General features: G+C 39.7%; 1 protein-coding gene across 5 annotated transcripts in view; it reads left to right on the top strand.

Annotated features, from left to right (window-relative positions):
- LOC132406011 (protein strawberry notch homolog 2-like) overlaps positions 1-19,608 on the top strand; it is a 168,508-nt gene that overhangs the window by 14,585 nt on the left and 134,315 nt on the right. For all 5 annotated transcript variants that reach the window (XM_059991136.1, XM_059991132.1, XM_059991134.1 and 2 more), the window contains one exon: positions 7,579-7,803. In XM_059991136.1, coding sequence (XP_059847119.1) covers positions 7,687-7,803 — 117 coding nt within the window. In that variant the 5' untranslated portion in view covers positions 7,579-7,686. The remainder of the gene's footprint in view (positions 1-7,578; positions 7,804-19,608) is intronic.

The following is a 19,608-nucleotide window of genomic DNA, read 5'->3' as shown; positions in this document are numbered from 1 at the left end:
GGGGTTTCGTCATTCTTCCTGTGGCCCTGTGTGTTTTCTCCGAGCATTCTGGTTTCCTCCCACATTTCCAAAGGCATTACTGGTTAGTGGGTTAATTGGCCTTTGTAAATTGTCCTGATGAAGGTTCTTGGCCTGAAACGTTAACTGTTTACTCATTTCCATAGATGCTGCCTGGCCTGCTGAGTTCCTCCAGTATTTCGTGTGTATTGCTTAAATTTCCAGCATCTCCAGATTTTCTCTTGATTGTAAATTGTCCTGTGATTAGGCTAGTGTAAATAGCTGAGTCGTTCGGCAGTACAGCTTGTTGGGCCAGAAGGGCCTGTTTTACGCTATCTCTAAATAACTTAATATTTGTCAAATGTACATTGCAGCATAAAGTGAAATGCATTCTTTGCATCAAATCAAATCAGTGAGGATTGTTCTGAACAACCCACAAGCATTGCCATGCTAACTTAGCATGCACACTACTTAGTAAGCCTAACTGTATGTCTTTGGAATAATGGAGGAACCTGGAGCACTTCGAGGAAACTCACATGGTGTCGAGGAGGATGGACAAACTCCTCCCTTTCCATTCTTGCTGAGATTGGATCCTTCAGTGGGAACAGTCTAGGCCTTTCTGACACTGTTCATCAATATACCACACTGCACTTTTACACAATGTCTTTGTAGGAACCTTGGGTACTGAACTCAGCCAACAGAATGCAGATACGTTCATATACAAAATATTCACTGAATTCTTGTAATGACCATGACGGTCATTACGGTGAAAGGTTATTTCAACAGCTTGATATAGTATCATTTGAATAATAGTACTATGTGTTGATGGATTAAACTCAGTTGCTTTGTATCCTTTGTGGGGAAATCCATTCAAAATTTCATGAGTTGATTTGAAGAGGATAGCAGAATATGCACGTCATGTGGAAGAAATTAAAATATTGCCAAAGATCTTAATGTTTTGGTATTAGTAACCTTAATAGTAAACACATAATATTTGAATCATTTTTAAAAAATACATTGTGCAGTTGCAAAAGACTGCAGTTTACAAAGTGCGGGGAATACATCCATTTTAACCAAACAAGAAGCACAGTTGTTGCGTCACTTTTCATCTCCTGACGTTCATCTGTGTCCTGGATCAACATATAGAAAATACAGAGAGTCTGCAGAGAGATACAGTGGCATGCAGAAGTTTGGGCACCCCAGTCAAAATTTCTGTTGTTGTGAATAGTTAAGTGAGTAGAAGATGGACTGATCTCCAAAAGTAATAAAGTTAAAGATGAAACATTCTTTTCAACATTTTAAGCAAAATTAGTATATTTTTGTTTTGTACAATTTTAGAGTGAAGAGAAGGAAAGGGGCACCATGCAAAGGTTTGGGCACCCCATGAGATTTGAACTCTTAAGATAACTTTTACCAAAGTCTCAGACCTTAATTAGCTTGTTAGGGCTATGGCTTGTTCAGTCATCTTTAGGAAAAGCCAGGGGATGTAAATTTCAAAGCTCAAGAAATACCCTGATTCCTCAGACTTTGTCACAACAATCAGCAGCCATGGGCTCCTCTAAGCAGCTGCCTGGCACTCAGAAAATTAAAATAAATGATGCCCACAAAGCAGGAGAAGTTATAAGAAGATAGCAAAGTGTTTTCAGGTAGCAGTTTCCTCAGTTTATAATGTAATTAAGAAATGACAGTTAACAGGAACGGTGGAGGTCAAGTTGAGGTCTGGAGGACTGAGAAAACTTTGAGAGAACTGCTCCTAGGATCGCTAGAAAGGCAAATCAAAACCCCTGTTCGACTGCAAAAGACCTTCAGGAAGATTTAGCGGACTCTAGAGTGGTGGTGCACTGTTCTACTGTGCAGCAACATCTGCACAAATATGACCTTCATGAAAGAGTCATCAGAAGAAAACCTTTCTTGCGTCCTCATCACAAAATTCAGCATCAGAAGTTTGCAAAGGAACATCTAAACAAGCCTGATACATTTTGGAAACAAGTCCTGTGGACTGATGAAGTTAAAATAGAACTTTTTGGCTGCAATGAGCAAAGGTATGTTTGGAGAAAAAAGGGTGCAGAATTTCATGAGAAGAACACCTCTCCAACTGTTCAGCACGGGGGTGGATCGATCATGCTTTGGGTTGTGGTGCAGCCAGTGTCACGGGGAACATTTCACTGGTAGAGGGAAGAATGAATTCAATTAAATACCAGCAAATTCTGGAAGCAAACATCACACCATCTGTTTAAAAAAAAGCTGAAAATGAAAAGAGGATGGCTTCTACAACAGGATAATGATCCTAAACACACCTCAAAATCCACAGTGGGCTACCTCAAGAGGCGCAAGCTGAAGGTTTTGCCATGGCCCTCACAGTCCCTTGTCTTAAACATCGTGGATAGACCTCAAAAGAGCAGTGCATGCGAGACAGCCTAAGAATCTTACAGAACTAGAAGCCTTTTGCAAGGAAGAATGGGTAAAAATCCCGCAAACAAGAATTGAAAGACTCTTAGCTGGCTACAGAAAGCATTTACAAGCTGTGATACTTGCCAAAGGGGGTGTTACTAAGTACTGACCATGCAGGGTGCCCAAACTTTTGCTTCAGGCCCTTTTCCTTTTTTTATTTTGAAACTGTAAAAGATGGAAATTAAGAAGTAATCTTGCTTAAAATATTAAAGAAATGTATTATCTTTAACTTTATGCCTTTTGGAAATCAGGTCATCTTTTACTCGCTTAGCTATTCACAGTAACAGAAATTTTGACTAGGGGGTGCCCAAACTTGTGCATAACACTGTATAGATAGGTCAAGTGAGTGGGCAAGGGTCTGGCAGATGGAGTACAATGTTGGTAAATGTGAGTTTGTCCATTTTGGAAGGAAAAATAAAAGAGCAGGTAATTATTTAAATGATAAAAAAAATTGCTGTATGCTGCCCTGAAGAGGGACCCGGGAGCGCTTGTCCATGAATCACAAAAGGTTGGTTTACAGGTGCAGCAGGCTATCAAGAAGGCAAATGGGAAGTCGGCCCTCATTGCTAGAAGGATTGAATTTAAGAGCAGGGAGGTTATGCTGCAACTGTACAGGGTATTGGTGAGGCCACACCTGGAGTACTTTGTGCAGTTCTGATATCCTTTCTTGAGGAAGGATATACTGTCTGTAGAAGCGGTGCAGAAGAGGTTCACCAGGTTGATTCCAGAGATGAGGGTGTTACACTATGGGGAGGGATTGAGTTGCCTGGGACTCTTCTCATTGGAATTCAAAAGAATCAGAGGAGATCTTGTAGAGGCGTATAAAATTATGAAAGGGATAGATAAGATGGAGGCAGGAGTGTTTTTTTCCAATGGTGGGGAGTCTAGAGCTAGGGGACATAGCCTCAAGATTTGGGGGAATAGATTTATTACGGAGATGAGGAGGAACTGCTTTTCTCAGACAGTGGTGAATCTGCGGAATTCTCTGCTCAATGAAGCAGTGGAGGCTTCCTCAGTAAATATATTTAAGACAAGATTGGATAGATTTTTGCATAGTAGGGGAATTAAGGGTTATGGGGAAAAGGCAGGTAGGTGGAGATGGGTCCATGGTCAGATCAGCCATAATCTTATTGAATGGTGGAGTAGGCTTGATGGGCCAGATGGCCTGCTCCTGCTCCTAATTTTTATGTTCTTACATAAACATAATAGAAGATGCAATGCTGGGATATCTGTTTTCTGATACAAGATATTCATCAAACATGATCCAATTTTTGGGTAGATAACTATACCCTAAATTGTGTAGGTCATGTCAGTAATTCTTTAAGAATACAGTACTCTTCTATGTGCTGAACTGAGGTTGCGTTTATGGGGCTGCTCCAGGCTTTGTGTCTGAGGGCACAATTTTGTTTTAAATGTCATTTGCTTGGTTTTATTGTTAACACAATTTGTGTTTTTTTTTCTCCTTCCCCCTCACAAGAGATTCTGAAGATGTTGGAAATCTTGTGCAACACATAATGCTGGAGGAATTCAGCAAGTCAGACAGCAGTATGGAGCAGAATTAACAGTTGACGTTTTGAGGCAAGATTCAGATTCAGGTCTCAGTCTGAGGCGTCATCTGTTTATTCCCGTGAATAGATGTTGTCTGACCTGTTCTTGCAGTATTTTGTGTGTGTGTGTTTGACACAGATATCCACAATATCAAAGGATTTTGTTTTAAAAAGATGGACATCTTAATATTTAAAATGCATATGGGATCTTGATTTAATCCTTTGTCTACAGAACAACAGTCAGTTTCTAGGAAGGAAGCATATAAACAAAGGAGCAGCACTTTAAGGCAGTCAATTTGAGCCTTGCAGCTTCAGGTTATTTTGCCTCAACTGCTGATTTGATTTTATTTATTCAGAGCACAGTTGGATCATAAATAGTATCCTCATACATGCAGTTGAAGTAATTTCTTAGACTTGAACATTTTCATCAAAGTTACATTTCTAAATATTTTATCAAGAAATGTTTCCAGACTTGGATGGTTGGCTCAGGTATCCCTTGTGAGGATCCAGGATCTGACATTATTTAAAGAGGTCCTCAATTCAGCAGTGTGGGCTCCTTATGAAATTAGAAAAGATCCTGGAAAGCTTGCTTGTAATGAAATGGAAAATACACCATTATCAGAGAGTTTGGAAAAGAATCTGATTTTAACATGATGTTGGTAGCGATGGGATTAGGGTGTGATCAAAAGGTTTTTGAGTAATTTGCAACTATGAGCAAGAATGTTGAGGCTTTGTTGGAGCAGGATAGCTACTATAGGGAAGATGTTCAAAATGACAAAGCTGTGATGAGGCGCAGGGTTGAATAAACTTGTTGCGTGAGAATCCATTGACCTATTTTTCATCAAAGTCCTTGTGCTCTTCTTCTGTAGATGTAACAGCTGATTTATGCCCAATGGTATCCTTCATAATCAACTATCCTGCAGCATGGACTATTTTCTTTTTTAAAATTTAGTTATTTTTGTTAACTGCTCATCAAGAGCATTTGGAAAATCTTAATTGCTGAAGGTACCCAGTTTTCTGATTATGCCAGAGATGGGAAATTCAGTGTAAGTTTTGAATGTCTGTATATGTTCATGATCATATTTCTGTTTTGAGTTCTTTGTAAATTGCTGGTTAAAACTTGAGCAAAACGTGAACAATTCTCAATGTTCTCAAGCAAATACCATTCTGTTTCTTTAATGTATCATTTGTTTGCTCCAGTTGATATTTTTTGGTATTTTTTGTGAATAACTATTAAGAATTGTGCTTTTAAGTTATTTTGTATAAATCATCACCCAACAATAATAATATAAAATTTCTTATTTATAAGTTCCAGATATTGTGGGGAAATTTTGCAAACTGCTCTGCGGTTGCTATGCTCTGGAGCAAAAATAAAGTTTAAGTTGAAAAGGAAAAGATGTAATAGGAAGTCAGTGCAGAATTTTTATTTTTTTTTGCAGAGGGTGGTACATATTTGGAATGAGTTATCAGAGGAAGTGGTTGCGGCAGGTATAATAACATCTTTAACAGATAGCTGAACAGATTAATGAGACTAGCTCGGAAGGGCATCTTGGTTAGCAAAGACTAGTTGGGCTGACAGGTCTGCTTCTATGCTGTAAGGCTGATGCTCTCTTCAAAAAGTCTGCTGAAGGAACTCAGCAGGTTGGGCAGCATCTGTGCAGGTAAAGGAATAGTCAACATTTTGGGTTGAGAATGTTGTGATGTCTCAAAAAGGTGGCGTCCATCATTAAGGATTCCCCATCACCCAGGTCATGCTTTGTTCTCACTGTTACCATCAGGAAGGAAGTACAGAAGGCTGAAGGCACACACTCACTGACTCAAGAACAGCTTCTTCCCTCTGCCATTTGATTTCAAATGGACATTGAACCCATGAACACTACCTCGATACTTTATTTCTATTTTTGCACTTAATGTAATTATTATATATATGCTGTAATTCATGTTTCTTTATTATTATGTATTGCATTGCACTGCTGTCACAAAGATGACAAATTTCACTTCATATGCAGGTGATGTTAAACCTGATTCTAATTCTGATTGAAAATAGTCTATAGGGTCTTTAAACCCTGTAGAAAGAGGCATTCAGTGAGCACCAGCCCTCTTCCCATTTAGTCATGTAAATTTTTTCTTTATGTGGCTAAAGTCCTGGGTTTTTAAGCATTTTGAGAACTTTAGAAAATAAGTTGGAAAGCAATCAATAGACATAGACAGTAGGTGCAGGAGTAGGCCATTCGGCCCTTCTAGCCAGCACCGCCATTCACTGTGATCATGGCTGATCATACACAATCAGTACCCTGTTCCTGCCCTCTCCCCATATCCCTTGACCCCGCTATCTATAAGAGCTCTATCTAACTCTCTCTTAAATGCATCCAGAGACTTGGCCTCCACTGCCTTCTCGGGCAGAGCATTCCACATATCCACCACTCTCTGGGTAAAAAAGTTTTTCGGCATCTCTGTTCTAAATGGCCTACCCCTTATTCTTAAACTGTGGCCTCTAGTTCTGGACTCTCCCATCAGCGGGAACATGCTTCCTGCCTCCAGCGTGTCCAATCCCTTAATAATCTTATGTTTCAATCAGATCCCCTCTCATCCTTCTAAATTCCAGTGTATACAAGCCCAGTCGCTCCAATCTTTCAACATATGACAGTCCCGCCATTCCGGGAATTAACCTTGTGAACCTACGCTGCACTCTCTCAATAGCAAGAATGTCCTTCCTCAAATTTGGAGACCAAAACTGCACACAATACTCCAGGTGGGGTCTCACCAGGGCCCTGTACAGCTGCAGAAGGACCTCTTTACTCCTATACTCAATTCCACATGTTTTATTGTGAATTATTCCCTTTATTGATTAAACTATTTAAGAATTTTTTTTAAATCAGTTGCTGACCAAAGATATTTTTTAAACATTTAGAATGCTTAATTTAGTTTGTGGGCAGACTTTGTGGTAGAATTGAAGAAGAAATTTTTATGCAACACTAAGAACAAAGATCATGGCAATAGAAAAAAACTCTTTGTGGATATATCCAGCATCCAGTCACGATCTTCAAGTTCTTTTAAACTGGTGTCCAAAGAAAATCATGTACTATTTATATATAATTGGAAGCTATGAGGTTATTAATCATTGCATAGCGCTGAACTCAGATGGAATTTAAATTGCTCTTGACAAATCAGTGTCGTTTGTAATGCATGAACAAATTTTGCTCTTATGCAATGAATATCCAGTATCTGCAACAGTTGGTTTCTCAGAATTGTTGCATTCTGGGAACTACATGTTGTGGTGTTTTGAGCTCCATTTGGATGACAATAAATTTAAAATCAGAGTTAAGTGTTTTATCACTGACATAAGCTGTTTAGTTGTTTTGTGGCGGCAGTACAGTGCAACTACAAAATTCATCTCAACTTTAAAAAATAAAATTTTCAGTAATGATAAGCTGAGCCATTCTTGCTGAAGAGTTGTGTGAAAGCAGTCCAAAGTGGTTTCCAAACCTTCATTTAAAGAACTTTGCAAGCTGAAGCTAAATTGTTACCAATACTTTAGCTCACACAAAAAAAATCTTGTCTTCTTTTTAATCTTCTTTTCCAGGACATGGTGTGCCAAGACTGTTGCACATAATACCTGTGTGGCCTTTGTTCCTTGCCTCTGGTACTACACACATTTAGAACTGTACAACATGCAGCTGGATAGTGCCTAATGCTTGAAGTGCTTTGTGTCATGGACGGGCCGAATTACCAGCAGAACCATCAAACTGACACTGCAATGTATGGTCTGCAAAATACCCCAGCCCCGTTCTACCCTCGGGGAACAGAGGTAAGTGCCCTTCAATACATCTTTTGGGGAGGTATTGGAGGTAGAAAACTGCATTTATTCTGCTGGCTTCAGGCTGCTTTCTAATAGTCATTAAACTGAATTTGTTTAAAACAAAGCCTGTACCTTCAGTTCTACCAAAAAATGGCAGAGGAAGAACGTACAAATGTGATGCTTGGATTTTTATGGCAATTTGTGTGTGTGTCATCATAAAGTAGAGGTAAGATTGACTTTGGTTTGCTGGGGAGCTAAACTTGAGAATGCATGGTCTCTTGATAAGAGTCAAAGTATTTGTGAGGACTGAAATGGCCATGGATGATGCTTGATGCTGTTTTCTGCATTTCCTATGAGTTGTTGTGCAGTGAATGTTATGGCCAATTGGCTGTTTTGTGGATTGACCACTGTGATTTGGGGAGCAGTGCTTTGGCTGCTGGGGAAAATAGATGTGATGGAACTGGTGGTGGTCATCCTTGCAACAGGCAGGACTGAGTCTCACCCCTATAAATAAACCCCTGTTTTTTTTTTTGGTGAAATTAGATTTGTCTCCTTTGTTTAAGAAGTTCCTGATTATGGCAGTGAGTTTTCCCACAGCATTTTGTTCTTTCCAGGCAGAGAGATGGTGATAAATTAGTGACAGAAATCTGCAAAATTTTGTAATGTTAGCAGGAATCCCATTTGCTTCTGAGGCCTTATTGTTTCGCATTTGGCCTTTGACTCTTTATTGGTGGCAAGATTGGACCAGATAGTTTGCTATGGAATGAAACATACTTGCGAGTGTCAAGGAGCAAGTCACAGTTGAGAAGTTCCTTCCTGTGGGCATCAGTTGCCTTTGTTTCCTTGATATTTTTCTTCTTAGTGGTGCCCTTTTGAAACAGGCAATTGTCCTTTAGCTAAACAGTTGGCAAAGGAAACATTGGAGGTAGAGAACAATTTGCAATCACTGACGAGGTTCCAAGATAGCATTAAAGGAATTGGTGCAGGTTGTTGCTGGACCTGTTACACCCACTTACCCACCCACCCTTTGTTCTCCTATGTCATAGATTTTCTGTTGGACTTTCCTCAACTGCATATGCAGATCAATATCACCAGTGGTAGGATAAGTGAACTAGCATCACCTTCTTCTGAGGCCACCACTCCCAAAATGGGAGCCTAATACTTGGGCTCCAATTCGTAGGCCACATCGTCCAACCTCAAGTCCTGTGTTCTGAGCAGATTTGTGACAAGGTTATCAGGTGGATAGAGTAAAACATTTGAAGATGTTTCAAAGCTTCCTTGGAAGAAAATTTAAAGTCACCATTCCTGGGAATTCCAGCTCCTTGTTCAAGTTGGAGAAGAAAAATTCGCTTGTTGAGATCCTGAATCTGTGTGGACTAAACATGCAAACAGTAGGGATATACTGTCTCTCAAACAACTGGTTATCAGCTGTGTCTAACATGTCTTGCACCCCAAACCCCTAGGTTGTGTGCAACTGCTTGTGAAATAGTTTGCATGCTCTTCATATTTTCTGCTTAAAACATATTTGATATATATTGGTGATGGTGTTAGTGTGCATGACCCTGTCATCGCGAATTAATGTGGATTCTGGAAACTTACACTCATTCCTCAAACACACTTTATTTACTTGTGCACAAGGAGAATAGCATGGCCCTTGTCACCCACACTGTTCTGAAGTCTGAACAGAGAAATGCCATTTTCATACACAATGGACTTGCAATTACAGTTATTGACCAATTGATAACCAAATCAATGTTAAAATTCTTTACTTGCAAGATCATTCGGCATTGCAATACAGGTATTAAGAGTCAATAGAAACCACGAGCTAACAACTGATGATACTTTGAAGTTAGTAAAATAAATGCCCCTTAGTTGAAGTTTTCTTTGAACGGGTTCCATGGTGTTTCTTTGTTTTGTGGCTGTCTGTGGGAAGACAAATCTCAGGGTTGTATACTGCATACATATTTTGATAATAAATGTACTTTGAATCTTTGATTATTGGTCCTTGTCTTTCCAAATGGCTCCAGTCCCCTGCTATGCAAAGGAACCCATGCTCTTCAAGACTTTTCTTGCCTGAACATTATCTTAACCCATGTTTTGTCGCAACTTCCACACACCTAATGCCCACTGAAAGCATGCATAATTGGTAAATGGCAGGAGTTAGGTGATCTGACACCAGCAATGTATTTTAGAGCTCTGTGTTCATTCTATCTTGACTTTGCACAGAATGATATGTGCACTGAGCAGAAGGGACATGTTCAGCAGCGGATCAACATCCACTTGCTAGTTAATTGCTGGTTGGTTTGCACAAGCTGTTGCAGTGATAATGTTTTATTCTTTCTGAGTTTTACTATAACCTTGGTGAATGTAGTTAGATGTTGAAGGACTTTTTTTCCTGAGATCAAAATTTTTACATTAAATTAACAAATACAGTGGATTCTGGTTAATTGGAACTGTCTTAATTAGCCAAACTATCTATAGATAGTTTGCACCTCAGTTGCACAACCCATATGTATGGATATGATGCTTAAAACTGAATTTGTGCTGCTGTTAGAAATGAGCTAGGTGCTGAAGCATTGAATCTGCTTCCATTATCACTTTGAAGGAGCTCTTCTGTACATAGGTTGTTGTGATTTCTACTGATCCATTGTGAGGTCTTGACAGTTACAGCTGGAAGTGGGAGGTAAGAATTGATGGAGGCAGCCTAGTGGTGAGCTTTCAGGCAAGACTGAGCAGCTCATCTGACAGTTGGAGCATAAAAAATGTTGAAAATACTCAAGTTCAAACAATGTCTATGGAGAAAGAATCAAAATTAATAATTCAGAAACAGGAGAAAATTTGCAGATACTGGAAATCCAAGCAACACACACAAAATGCTGGAGGAATTCAGCAGGCTAGGCAGCATCTATGGTTAAAAAGTACACTCAACATTTCAGGTCAGAGCCCTTCATTTGTTAACCTTTCATCTTTGTCTAATACTCACTAATATGATCCCAGTTTTTAATATGCAGAGAGTGTCACCTAACCATTCACATGTTGCTGATCACTAGAGCACCCCAAGGTGACCACAGTGTAACACAGTGTAAGATTATTGGTCACCAGACTTTGTAACAGTTTCTTTCCCCAAGCTATCAGACTTCTCAATATCCAGAGCCTAGACTAACACCTTGCCCTATAGTCCTGTTTATTATTTATTGTAATGCCTGCACTGTTTTTGTGCACTTTATGCAGTCCTGTGTAGGCCTGTAGTCTAGTGTAGCTTTCTCCGTGGTTTTTTTTTACATAGTTCAGTCTAGTTTTTGTACTGTCATGTAACGCCATGGTCCTGAAAAACGTTGTCTCATTTTTACTATGTACTGTACCAGCAGTAATGGTTGAGATGACAATAAAAGTGACTTGATTTGACTACGAATGTTTCCAAAATAAAATTCTAAATCAAAGTATGCCAATGTGTGATGTGGACATTGTGGGCAAGCCATTTGGTAGAATCTAAATCTCAGCAAAAAAAAAAGAGCTTAACGACAAGCTGAGAGCCTGGGAACCTTTCAAACGCTGCAATGAAAGCATGAAATTATTGCCCTTCATGTTGAGCTATCACTGGCCTGATGGTCACCAAATGGTTCCATATTGCAAAAGTTGAGTTCCTGGCACCGTACAAAGCCATGTGTAATGTATTTGTCAGACTTCCATGCTGTTTGACATAACACATGGCTTTCTGGCAATGTATCAAGCATTTCATTGTGCTTTTAGATTGCCCTGTCAAATCCTGCCATCATGAATGATCCTTCTCATCCTGAATGTGGGGCATTAAATTATTATTTCACATTTGTTGAGGTATTCAAGCTTCCATTCAGCAAGAGATCACCAGGTAGGCTGAGAACATCCTTGAATAGGTTCCTTTGAGATGGAAGTATCTATTATCTTAGCCAGCTCATGGAAACCCATGACCCAAAGCCACTCAATGTAGATGAAGCATTCAGGACAGCATGGAGAACTAGAAGTCTCGTGGGGAACTTGCAGAAGTTCAGTGTAAATGGTAGAGACCAAGCTATTGGCCTACCTGTCCTACAATTCATCTCCCATGCAACCTGTGGCCTTCTTAGTCGTTTATCACCCACAGATCTGGAGTGAAAAGTAGACCAGTACAATTCCCTGGAATTTACTCAGATGAAAGATTCAAGCTTTGCTAATCTCTAAATTGCTTGCATTGTCAGTTATAAATTTGGTAAATCAATGCCAATATTTCAACTTCACTCTCTTGCTCTTGTACCATGAGCTCAGCCCTTGGCTATCTGAAAAGGGAGAGCTTTAATGATGCAATGTAGCAGGGGACATGTTTAGATGGAAGAGAATATGGTATGGGAGAAGGACAATTTAGTTGTGCAACAACCAATATTTTCAGCCATGCCCACGGACACATTAAAGTAATCTATGGAAAAATTGTTTCCATGCACCTTTCAATTGGCTCCCTGCAATTTGGTCTAGGTTAAATAAGAAATGAGATTTTTTTTTTGTAATAGTGAGGAATGTCAGAGGCAAATTCTTTGCACACAGTGGTAGGTATGTGGAATGCCATGCCATGTGTGGTGGTAAAGCAGATATAATAGGGCATTTGAAAGACTCTTGGGTACGTAGATGATAGAAAAATGGAGGGTGATGTAGGACGGAAGAGTTAGATTTATCCTGGAGAAGGTTAAAATATCAGGAAAACATCATGGGCTGATGGGCCTGTACTGTGTTGTAATGTTGTATGTTCTATATTTGGGTGATGTGCCATTTGTAATGGAGAGCTGTGAAATATGGATACGAGGCTAGCAGCAATTTTTCCATTGATGTGGTGGAACAAATAAATATGCTGATATCTAAAGGTTTGAATACTTGGGAATAAGTTCAGAGAATGCTATGAGATGCTGCATTTAGGTCATTATGGTTTCACACTTGGGCATGACCTCCACTGTTTCCTCCTGTTATGATAGATTGAGGGCAAACTGCAGGTACAGAACTAGTACTACTTCCAGCAAGGCCACAAGCACAGCTTCAGACAAAGGAGGAGCGTGCTTTCTCCCACAAAGTACTTTTTCAAATTCCAGGTCAGCTTTGCTGTAGAATAACTAACAGCACTTGCAGTTTTACATGACCTCTTAAGTGATCTTAAATGTTTCTCCCTGTGCATTATTTCTCCTGTGGCGTCCTAATAGTGAATGGAGCAAACAGTATTGATTAAAATCAGTAATCATTAATATGGCATTCTGCCTAGTTACTCTGTCAGCTGTGCAGCTGATTTTTAGATGTTGCACATTTTTCGCCCCATGTGAAGAGCATGCCTTATGAAGATATGTTGAGCAAGCTAGGGATTTTCTCATTGGAGCGAAGGAGAATGAGAGGTGGCTGAATAGAGGTGTACAAGATAAATGGCATAGATTGAATGGATAGCCAGATTTTTTTTTTACCAGGGCAGAAATGGTTAATACAAGGGGGCATGATTTAAAAGTGATTGGAGGAAAGTATGGGAGGGGAATGTTGGAAGTTAGTGGAACGTGCTGTCAGGGATGGTGGTAGAGGCAGATGCACTAGGTTCATTTATGAGACTTTTAGATAGGTCCATGAATGATAGAAATACAGAGGAGTTATATGGGACAGAAGGGCAAGATTGATTTTAGTAGATTAATAGGTCAGCATAGCATCATGGGTTGAAGAGCCTGTACTGTTATGTACTATATATATATTGCAGAAGGTTATAGTTTATCTGTAGCTTTTTAAAAACATTCAGTTATCATTATCCACAAAATGCTGGTGGAACACAGCAGGCCAGGCAGCATCTATAAAGAGAAGCACTGTCGACGTTTCAGGCCGAGACCCTTTGTCAGGACTAACTGAAAGGAAAGACGGTAAGAGATTTGAATGTAGTGGGGGAGGAGGAAATGCAAAATGATAGGAGAAGACCGGAGGGGGTGAGATGAAGCTAAGAGCTGGAAAGGTGATTGTTGAAAGTGATACAGAGCTGAAGAAGGGAAAGGATCATGGGACGGGAGGCCTTGGGAGAAAGAAAGGGAGGAGGGGGGAAGCACCAGAGGGACATGGAGAACAGGCAGAGAGAGAGAAAAAAACAACTAAATATGTGAGGGATGAAGGGAAGGAGGGGCATTAACGGAAGTTAGAGAAGTCAATGTTCATGCCATGAGATTGGAGGCTACCCAGCCGGTATATAAGGTGTTGTTCCTCCAACCTGAGTTTGGATTCATTTTGACACGTGTTGTTTGAATTTCCAGCATTTGCAGATTTCCTTGTGTTATCATTATTCCTGTATACTTTTTCCATAGTCATCCAAGATCTTTCTTTTCATGTATATCCAGTTTCCTTTTGTAAGTTAATCAGCCTCCATCTGCCTTTCTAGGTGGTTCTCTATTGTGATTAATACAAGATTCGCTCCCTCTCTTTTGGTTCTTTTTCCAGCTACTTTTAATCTCTATCCTCTTCTGGTAATTGACTCTTTGGAAGCAGCTTCCTTATAAATACTGCATAATTTTTAAGTCTTCCACCAGATTTTTCCCAAATCTCCTCTTGTGTTTCAGAAAACAATCACAGATTCCCATTCACAAACGAGAAGGGTCTCAGCGCAAAGCATCAACTGTACTCTTTTCCATAAATGCTGCCTGGCCTGCTGAGTTCCTCCAGCATTTTGTGTGTTGCCCAGATTCCCCACTCTTGCTACAAGTCTCATGTTCCAAGTAAATGTTTCGATTCCCCTTTTTTTTTTAAAAAAAAAAATAAATTTGTGCCCGGAAATGGACACAGTAGCCCTTGTAAAACCAAGCCAGTAGTTTTTTGAGGTTCATCTTAAAGTTGCTTTTGTACTTTTATGCCTCTGTTTAAAAAAAACATAAAGCTCACATTGACTCTTTTGAGCACACTTCTCAACACTTGTACCCAAAGCATAAGATCTCAACATTTGAACCTCCTTAAAACTGTAACATTAATTCCTTTCCTTGCATCCCCTTTTAAAATGCATGACTTTTTTTAAAAAAAGTTACCTTTCATCTTGGAGCTAGATTTGTACATTATTGTTAATATATCATTTGTGAAAACTAATGTCTGCTTGTTTGATAAATGGAGGTTAAGGGCTGCTGAAATTGCAGTGTTTGCCATATTAACCGCTTAGATCTGTGGCCTGTGATAAGTACTGAGAGCCAAAGCTACCTGCCTCCCCAAACCTGTCCACATCATTTGATTGTATCACTCAGTGCACCCCCAGACGTCTGCTTTTGTCAGACAACACATCGAGTCTTGATGTGTGTTTTTTCCCCTCTGTAGATTTGTGCTCAATGTGATCTGATGGAAAAGGGCAGGGGAGAATATTGTTAGAAGTCAGAAGCCAAATTTATGAAGTGGTTTGTATTGACAATGAGCTACGTAAAGACATGTAATATTTCTCTGCATAGGGAGAGGCAATTGTTAATATAGTTAAGTGGATTTGCCCAGCTGTCTTGCAGTCATTGCTTATTCATGGACTGCACCTGCTCCACATTTGCTGCACAGTGTTGTGTATGTTTAGTTTTTTTTATTAATGGAGGGTAGTATTGTCTGCTTTTTATGGGGAAAGTTCATATTGTTGTATCACTGTGAAGGAGTCTTTCTTAATTTGCTAACCATGCTCTCAGTGGACACACTATTAGGTATACCTCTACACCTATTTGTTAATGCAGATATCTGGTCACCCAATCATGTGGCAGTAACTCAATGCATAAAAGCTTGCAGACATGGTCAAGAGGTTCATTTGCTGTTGTTCTGACCAAACATCAGAATGGGGAAGAAATGTGATCTAAGTGACTTTGACTGGAATGATTGTTGGTGCCAGACAGAGTGGTTTGAATGCCTCAGAAACTGCTGATCTCCTGGGATTTCCATGCTCGGCAGTCTCTAGAGTTTACAAAGAATGGTACAAATTGACAAAAAAATCTAGTTTTATGAACAGAAACACCTTGTTAATGAGAGAGTTCGGAGGAGAATGGCTAGACTGGTTCAAGCTGACATTAGCTCAAATAACTACACGTAACAGCGGTGTGCAGAAGATGATCTCTGATTGCTCAGCATAGTGAACCTTGAAGTGGATGGACAGCAGGAAAAAAACCACATTGGGTTCCAAGGTGTACCAAATAAAGAGGCCATTGAGTGCCTGTGTGTTTTATTTTTTATGTCATTAGTAACTTGCAGAGTACTAATTTTAGCTTGCAAAGAAAGCCGAAGATAATATCCAAGTAAATTAGGCAAATAAACTGATTCACTTGATTTAATTAATAATCCAACATTGAAAATTGAATCTGTGATGATACAGTTTCTGAATGTTTAGCATCTGATTTGCTCGTCGGAATAACAAGGATACCATCATTATCCAAGGCACTGTTATCTGCATACTCGTGTGCTCAACCGTGTGTCACTGGAGGTTTGGGGGCTGCTGTATGTTTGAGGTTGTAGGTGGTGGGGGGAGGGCTTATGGATATAATCAAAATCAAAATTCAGGCTCGAGTCTGGAGTGCTTCTGAGTTTCAGATTGACTTTAAAGCTGAAACTTGCAGGGCTTTATTTCCCACTGTTCTAAAAACTCACTGGGGCTTAGTTTCCAACTTCCTTTAAACTTGGGAGGTTTATTAATCCACTGTGTTTATATAAAAAAGTTCAGCGATATCAGAGTATGTTAGAAAATATAGTAGCCCTTTGTTTGGTAAATGTAGTAATCTGATATCAGCAAAGCTCTGAGAGTCTCAGATTCAGTTTTACTGCACCCTGTAGAACTATGAATAGGAAGCACTGCTTGTATAATTATTATCTGCAAAAATAGAGGCAAACTATGATATGAATCCTTAAAGGAAAGGTCTCTATGTTTGATCAACAGAACATAGAGCTGAATTATGCTTCTGCAGCAGGAAGGTTCAGAGGGAGTTCTTAACATTCAATTATTCACAAATGAGTGTGAGTGATTAACAGTACCCCTCTACATCTGAAACTTACTGATACATGGCATTACTTCTGTCGCTTTAGTCTAATTGTTTTAAGTAACTTTCTTTTTAAAAGACACTTGTTTAGAGTAGCATACACAAGATTCTGGAGGAACTCAGCAGGTCAGGCAGCATCTGTTAAGAAGGCTATCGAGTTGATGTTTTGGGCCCAGACTCTTCATCAGGACTGGAAAGGAAGGTAGAAGAAGCCAGTATAAGATGATCTGGAGGGAAGGAGCATAAGCTGGAAGGTAATATGTAAAGGCAGGTGAGGGGAAAGCAAGTGGGTGTGAGTGGAAAGGGATGAAGTGAGACACTGAGAGGTGATAGATGGAAAAGGTAAAGGGCTGAAGAAGAGAGAGTGGACCATGGGAGCCAACTATTTAGTACTTTTTTAGTGTCAGAATTTCAGAGGCTCTCCTTTAAAAATGATTCACACTTTGAAAGGCAAAGTTACATCCTCAGCTTTGCCTCCTGTCAAAGTCTGTTAGAATGCTCTAGGGCTGGAGCCTTTTTGTTAAGAGCCTGAACATTGAGACCTCAGCTGGATTTGTCCTCTATTCAGTAAGTCCTCTGTATGAAAGAGAACATTTGATTAAGTAGTACATTATTAAAGGCTGGGTGAGCTGCTCTGTGGATATTTTAAGTGTAATGGGCAATGGGTAGAGAGTGTAACTATGGAAATAAATGAAAATCTGAAGGCCCTGATGAGTTAATAACACAATGTTCATAAATCAAGGAAAATACTGTATCTGGCCCAGGTAAAGTTAGGTTGCTGAGAAACTGTAGGCAGTAAGTCCGAACAGTGGACTGGTCTTGACATAGTTTGGTTCATTACGTATCTGCCACCTGATGTATTAACCCTGACCTCAAAACCTTTTCATTCTGACCAAGATCCTATGTTGTTTGTGCTGAATAGTCTTGCCAAACAGTTATACAAAACTGCATGTTTACTATTGATTTATTTGGATTGTAGGTCAGGGATATAAATATTTCATATCTCATTCATCTCTTGAGTCACTGCATGGACATGGTCTGAGGAGAATGTGTGCTTCTCAGAGCACATCCATTCAGCAGCTTTGAGGTGAATTACATAGCATGCTGCCCTTGTACTTATTCAGTGTGTGGAGACTAATTTCTTGATTCACTGGTCACTTTGTTATAACAGAGCATAACTTGGAATTGAAATGCTTTCCTAATAAACCTGCTAATGTTTTGATTAGTATAATCTTCCTTCACCATCAACCATTAACACTTTCTGTGACTTGGCATCAAAGAAACCAAGGAGGACTATCAGTTTCACAAATAATGACACAATAACTTAGGCTGCAACTTGCACGCACAATAGTAAATCAAACACACCATTAAATTTGGGGAAAACAAATTAAAATAATAAAGCAGGGAGAAGTTTCACTATAAAGTGAACTGGCATTGAGTTTTGGGTGCACTACTCCGGCCGCATGTTCCACACCCAGTAGGAAATAAATGTCTTCAAGTGGCAGCTGGTTTTACTTGGTTTTGTGTGATTTTACAACATTTTGAACCATGATGTCATGCCTAATTCCTTGGAGACCTGTGAAACAAAACATACGGCGTGTAGCTTTTCAGGTGATCATGCCACTCCTTAGGCAGTGTTTCAGATTTCAAGCATCCTTTGGGTAGAAAAGTAGATCCCCTCTAAATATCCTTTCCTGTACCTTAAACAAACACTATGTGGTTATAGATCCACTAAGGAGAGAGAAATTTCTCTGGATGATTTAAATGCTGGACCAGATTGAAAAGGCAGGACATCGGGCCTACTCACTGCTCTGCAACATTTACTCAGATTTGCGTTAAACTGTTCCTGAGGCTGTGGCCTACTCTAGCTTCGTGTCTGTAGACTCACTTCCATCCTGAATGCATATTTTTATTATTTGCCCAATGTTTTTTTTCCTTGCACATTGTGTTTTTGACAGTTTTTTGGGGGTTCTTTTGGGTTTCTTTGTTTTGTGGCTGCCTGTAAGAAGGTGAATATCAAGGTTGTATAATGTATTCATACTTTGAACTATGATCCTTGTATACCTCACTGAGATCCTGTCTCAAGTTTCTCTATACCAAACAAAACCAACCAGCTGGGACTCTAGACTATTGCACTGATTGATTGTAACATCCTAGGAAAGGTTTCATTGCCAGGATAGTGGTCTTTCTGTAGAAGCAGTGTATTTCTAATGGGTACTGCAGAATGTGAGCCATCCAATCAGGGGAGCAGGTTTTTGGGTTGTATACCTGCACCGGTGTGAGCTGGGGTCCTTTGTTCAGCGGGAAGGGAAGAGGGAAGACACTGGAAAGAACCGGGCGGCCATAGGATTCGACCTGCTGGGAGACCATGATTCCATGGAGTAAGGTGCTGGGGTCTACTGAGGACTGGAGATTATTACTTTGGGGAAGTGTTGAGCTCAACTTGTTCACGTTTGACTGTTTAATTATAATAGGCTCTTTGTGATTTTTCTTCATTTTCTTTACTAACCCTTTAGTTAAGTTACAATTCATAAATATAATTCCGTTAATTGTATGCAGTGTGCTGTCTGTCATTCCTTGGAACTGAATTGTGACGGGGTAGCAAATTACACAGCGTTTACACAAACTGGGGCTTGGAGTGGGAGAGCTGTCTCAATCTCACGTGTTTGGCGGGACCAGAATGTGTATTCCCTAGACTTGAGCTGCAAAGGAAACCGGGGGGGTTTGTGATTATGCAATATAATAGGAATAATCCTCAAAAATGATAGTTTCCTGTAATTGTCTTCATGACCATACTTGCATTTATAAGAGCATTTTTTAAAAT

The sequence above is a fragment of the Hypanus sabinus genome, chromosome 16 (assembly GCF_030144855.1).
Source record: "Hypanus sabinus isolate sHypSab1 chromosome 16, sHypSab1.hap1, whole genome shotgun sequence".
Taxonomy (NCBI): Eukaryota; Metazoa; Chordata; class Chondrichthyes; order Myliobatiformes; family Dasyatidae; genus Hypanus; species Hypanus sabinus.
Note: the sequence above shows the minus strand (reverse complement) of the source record. Positions and strands in the feature narration are given on the sequence as shown.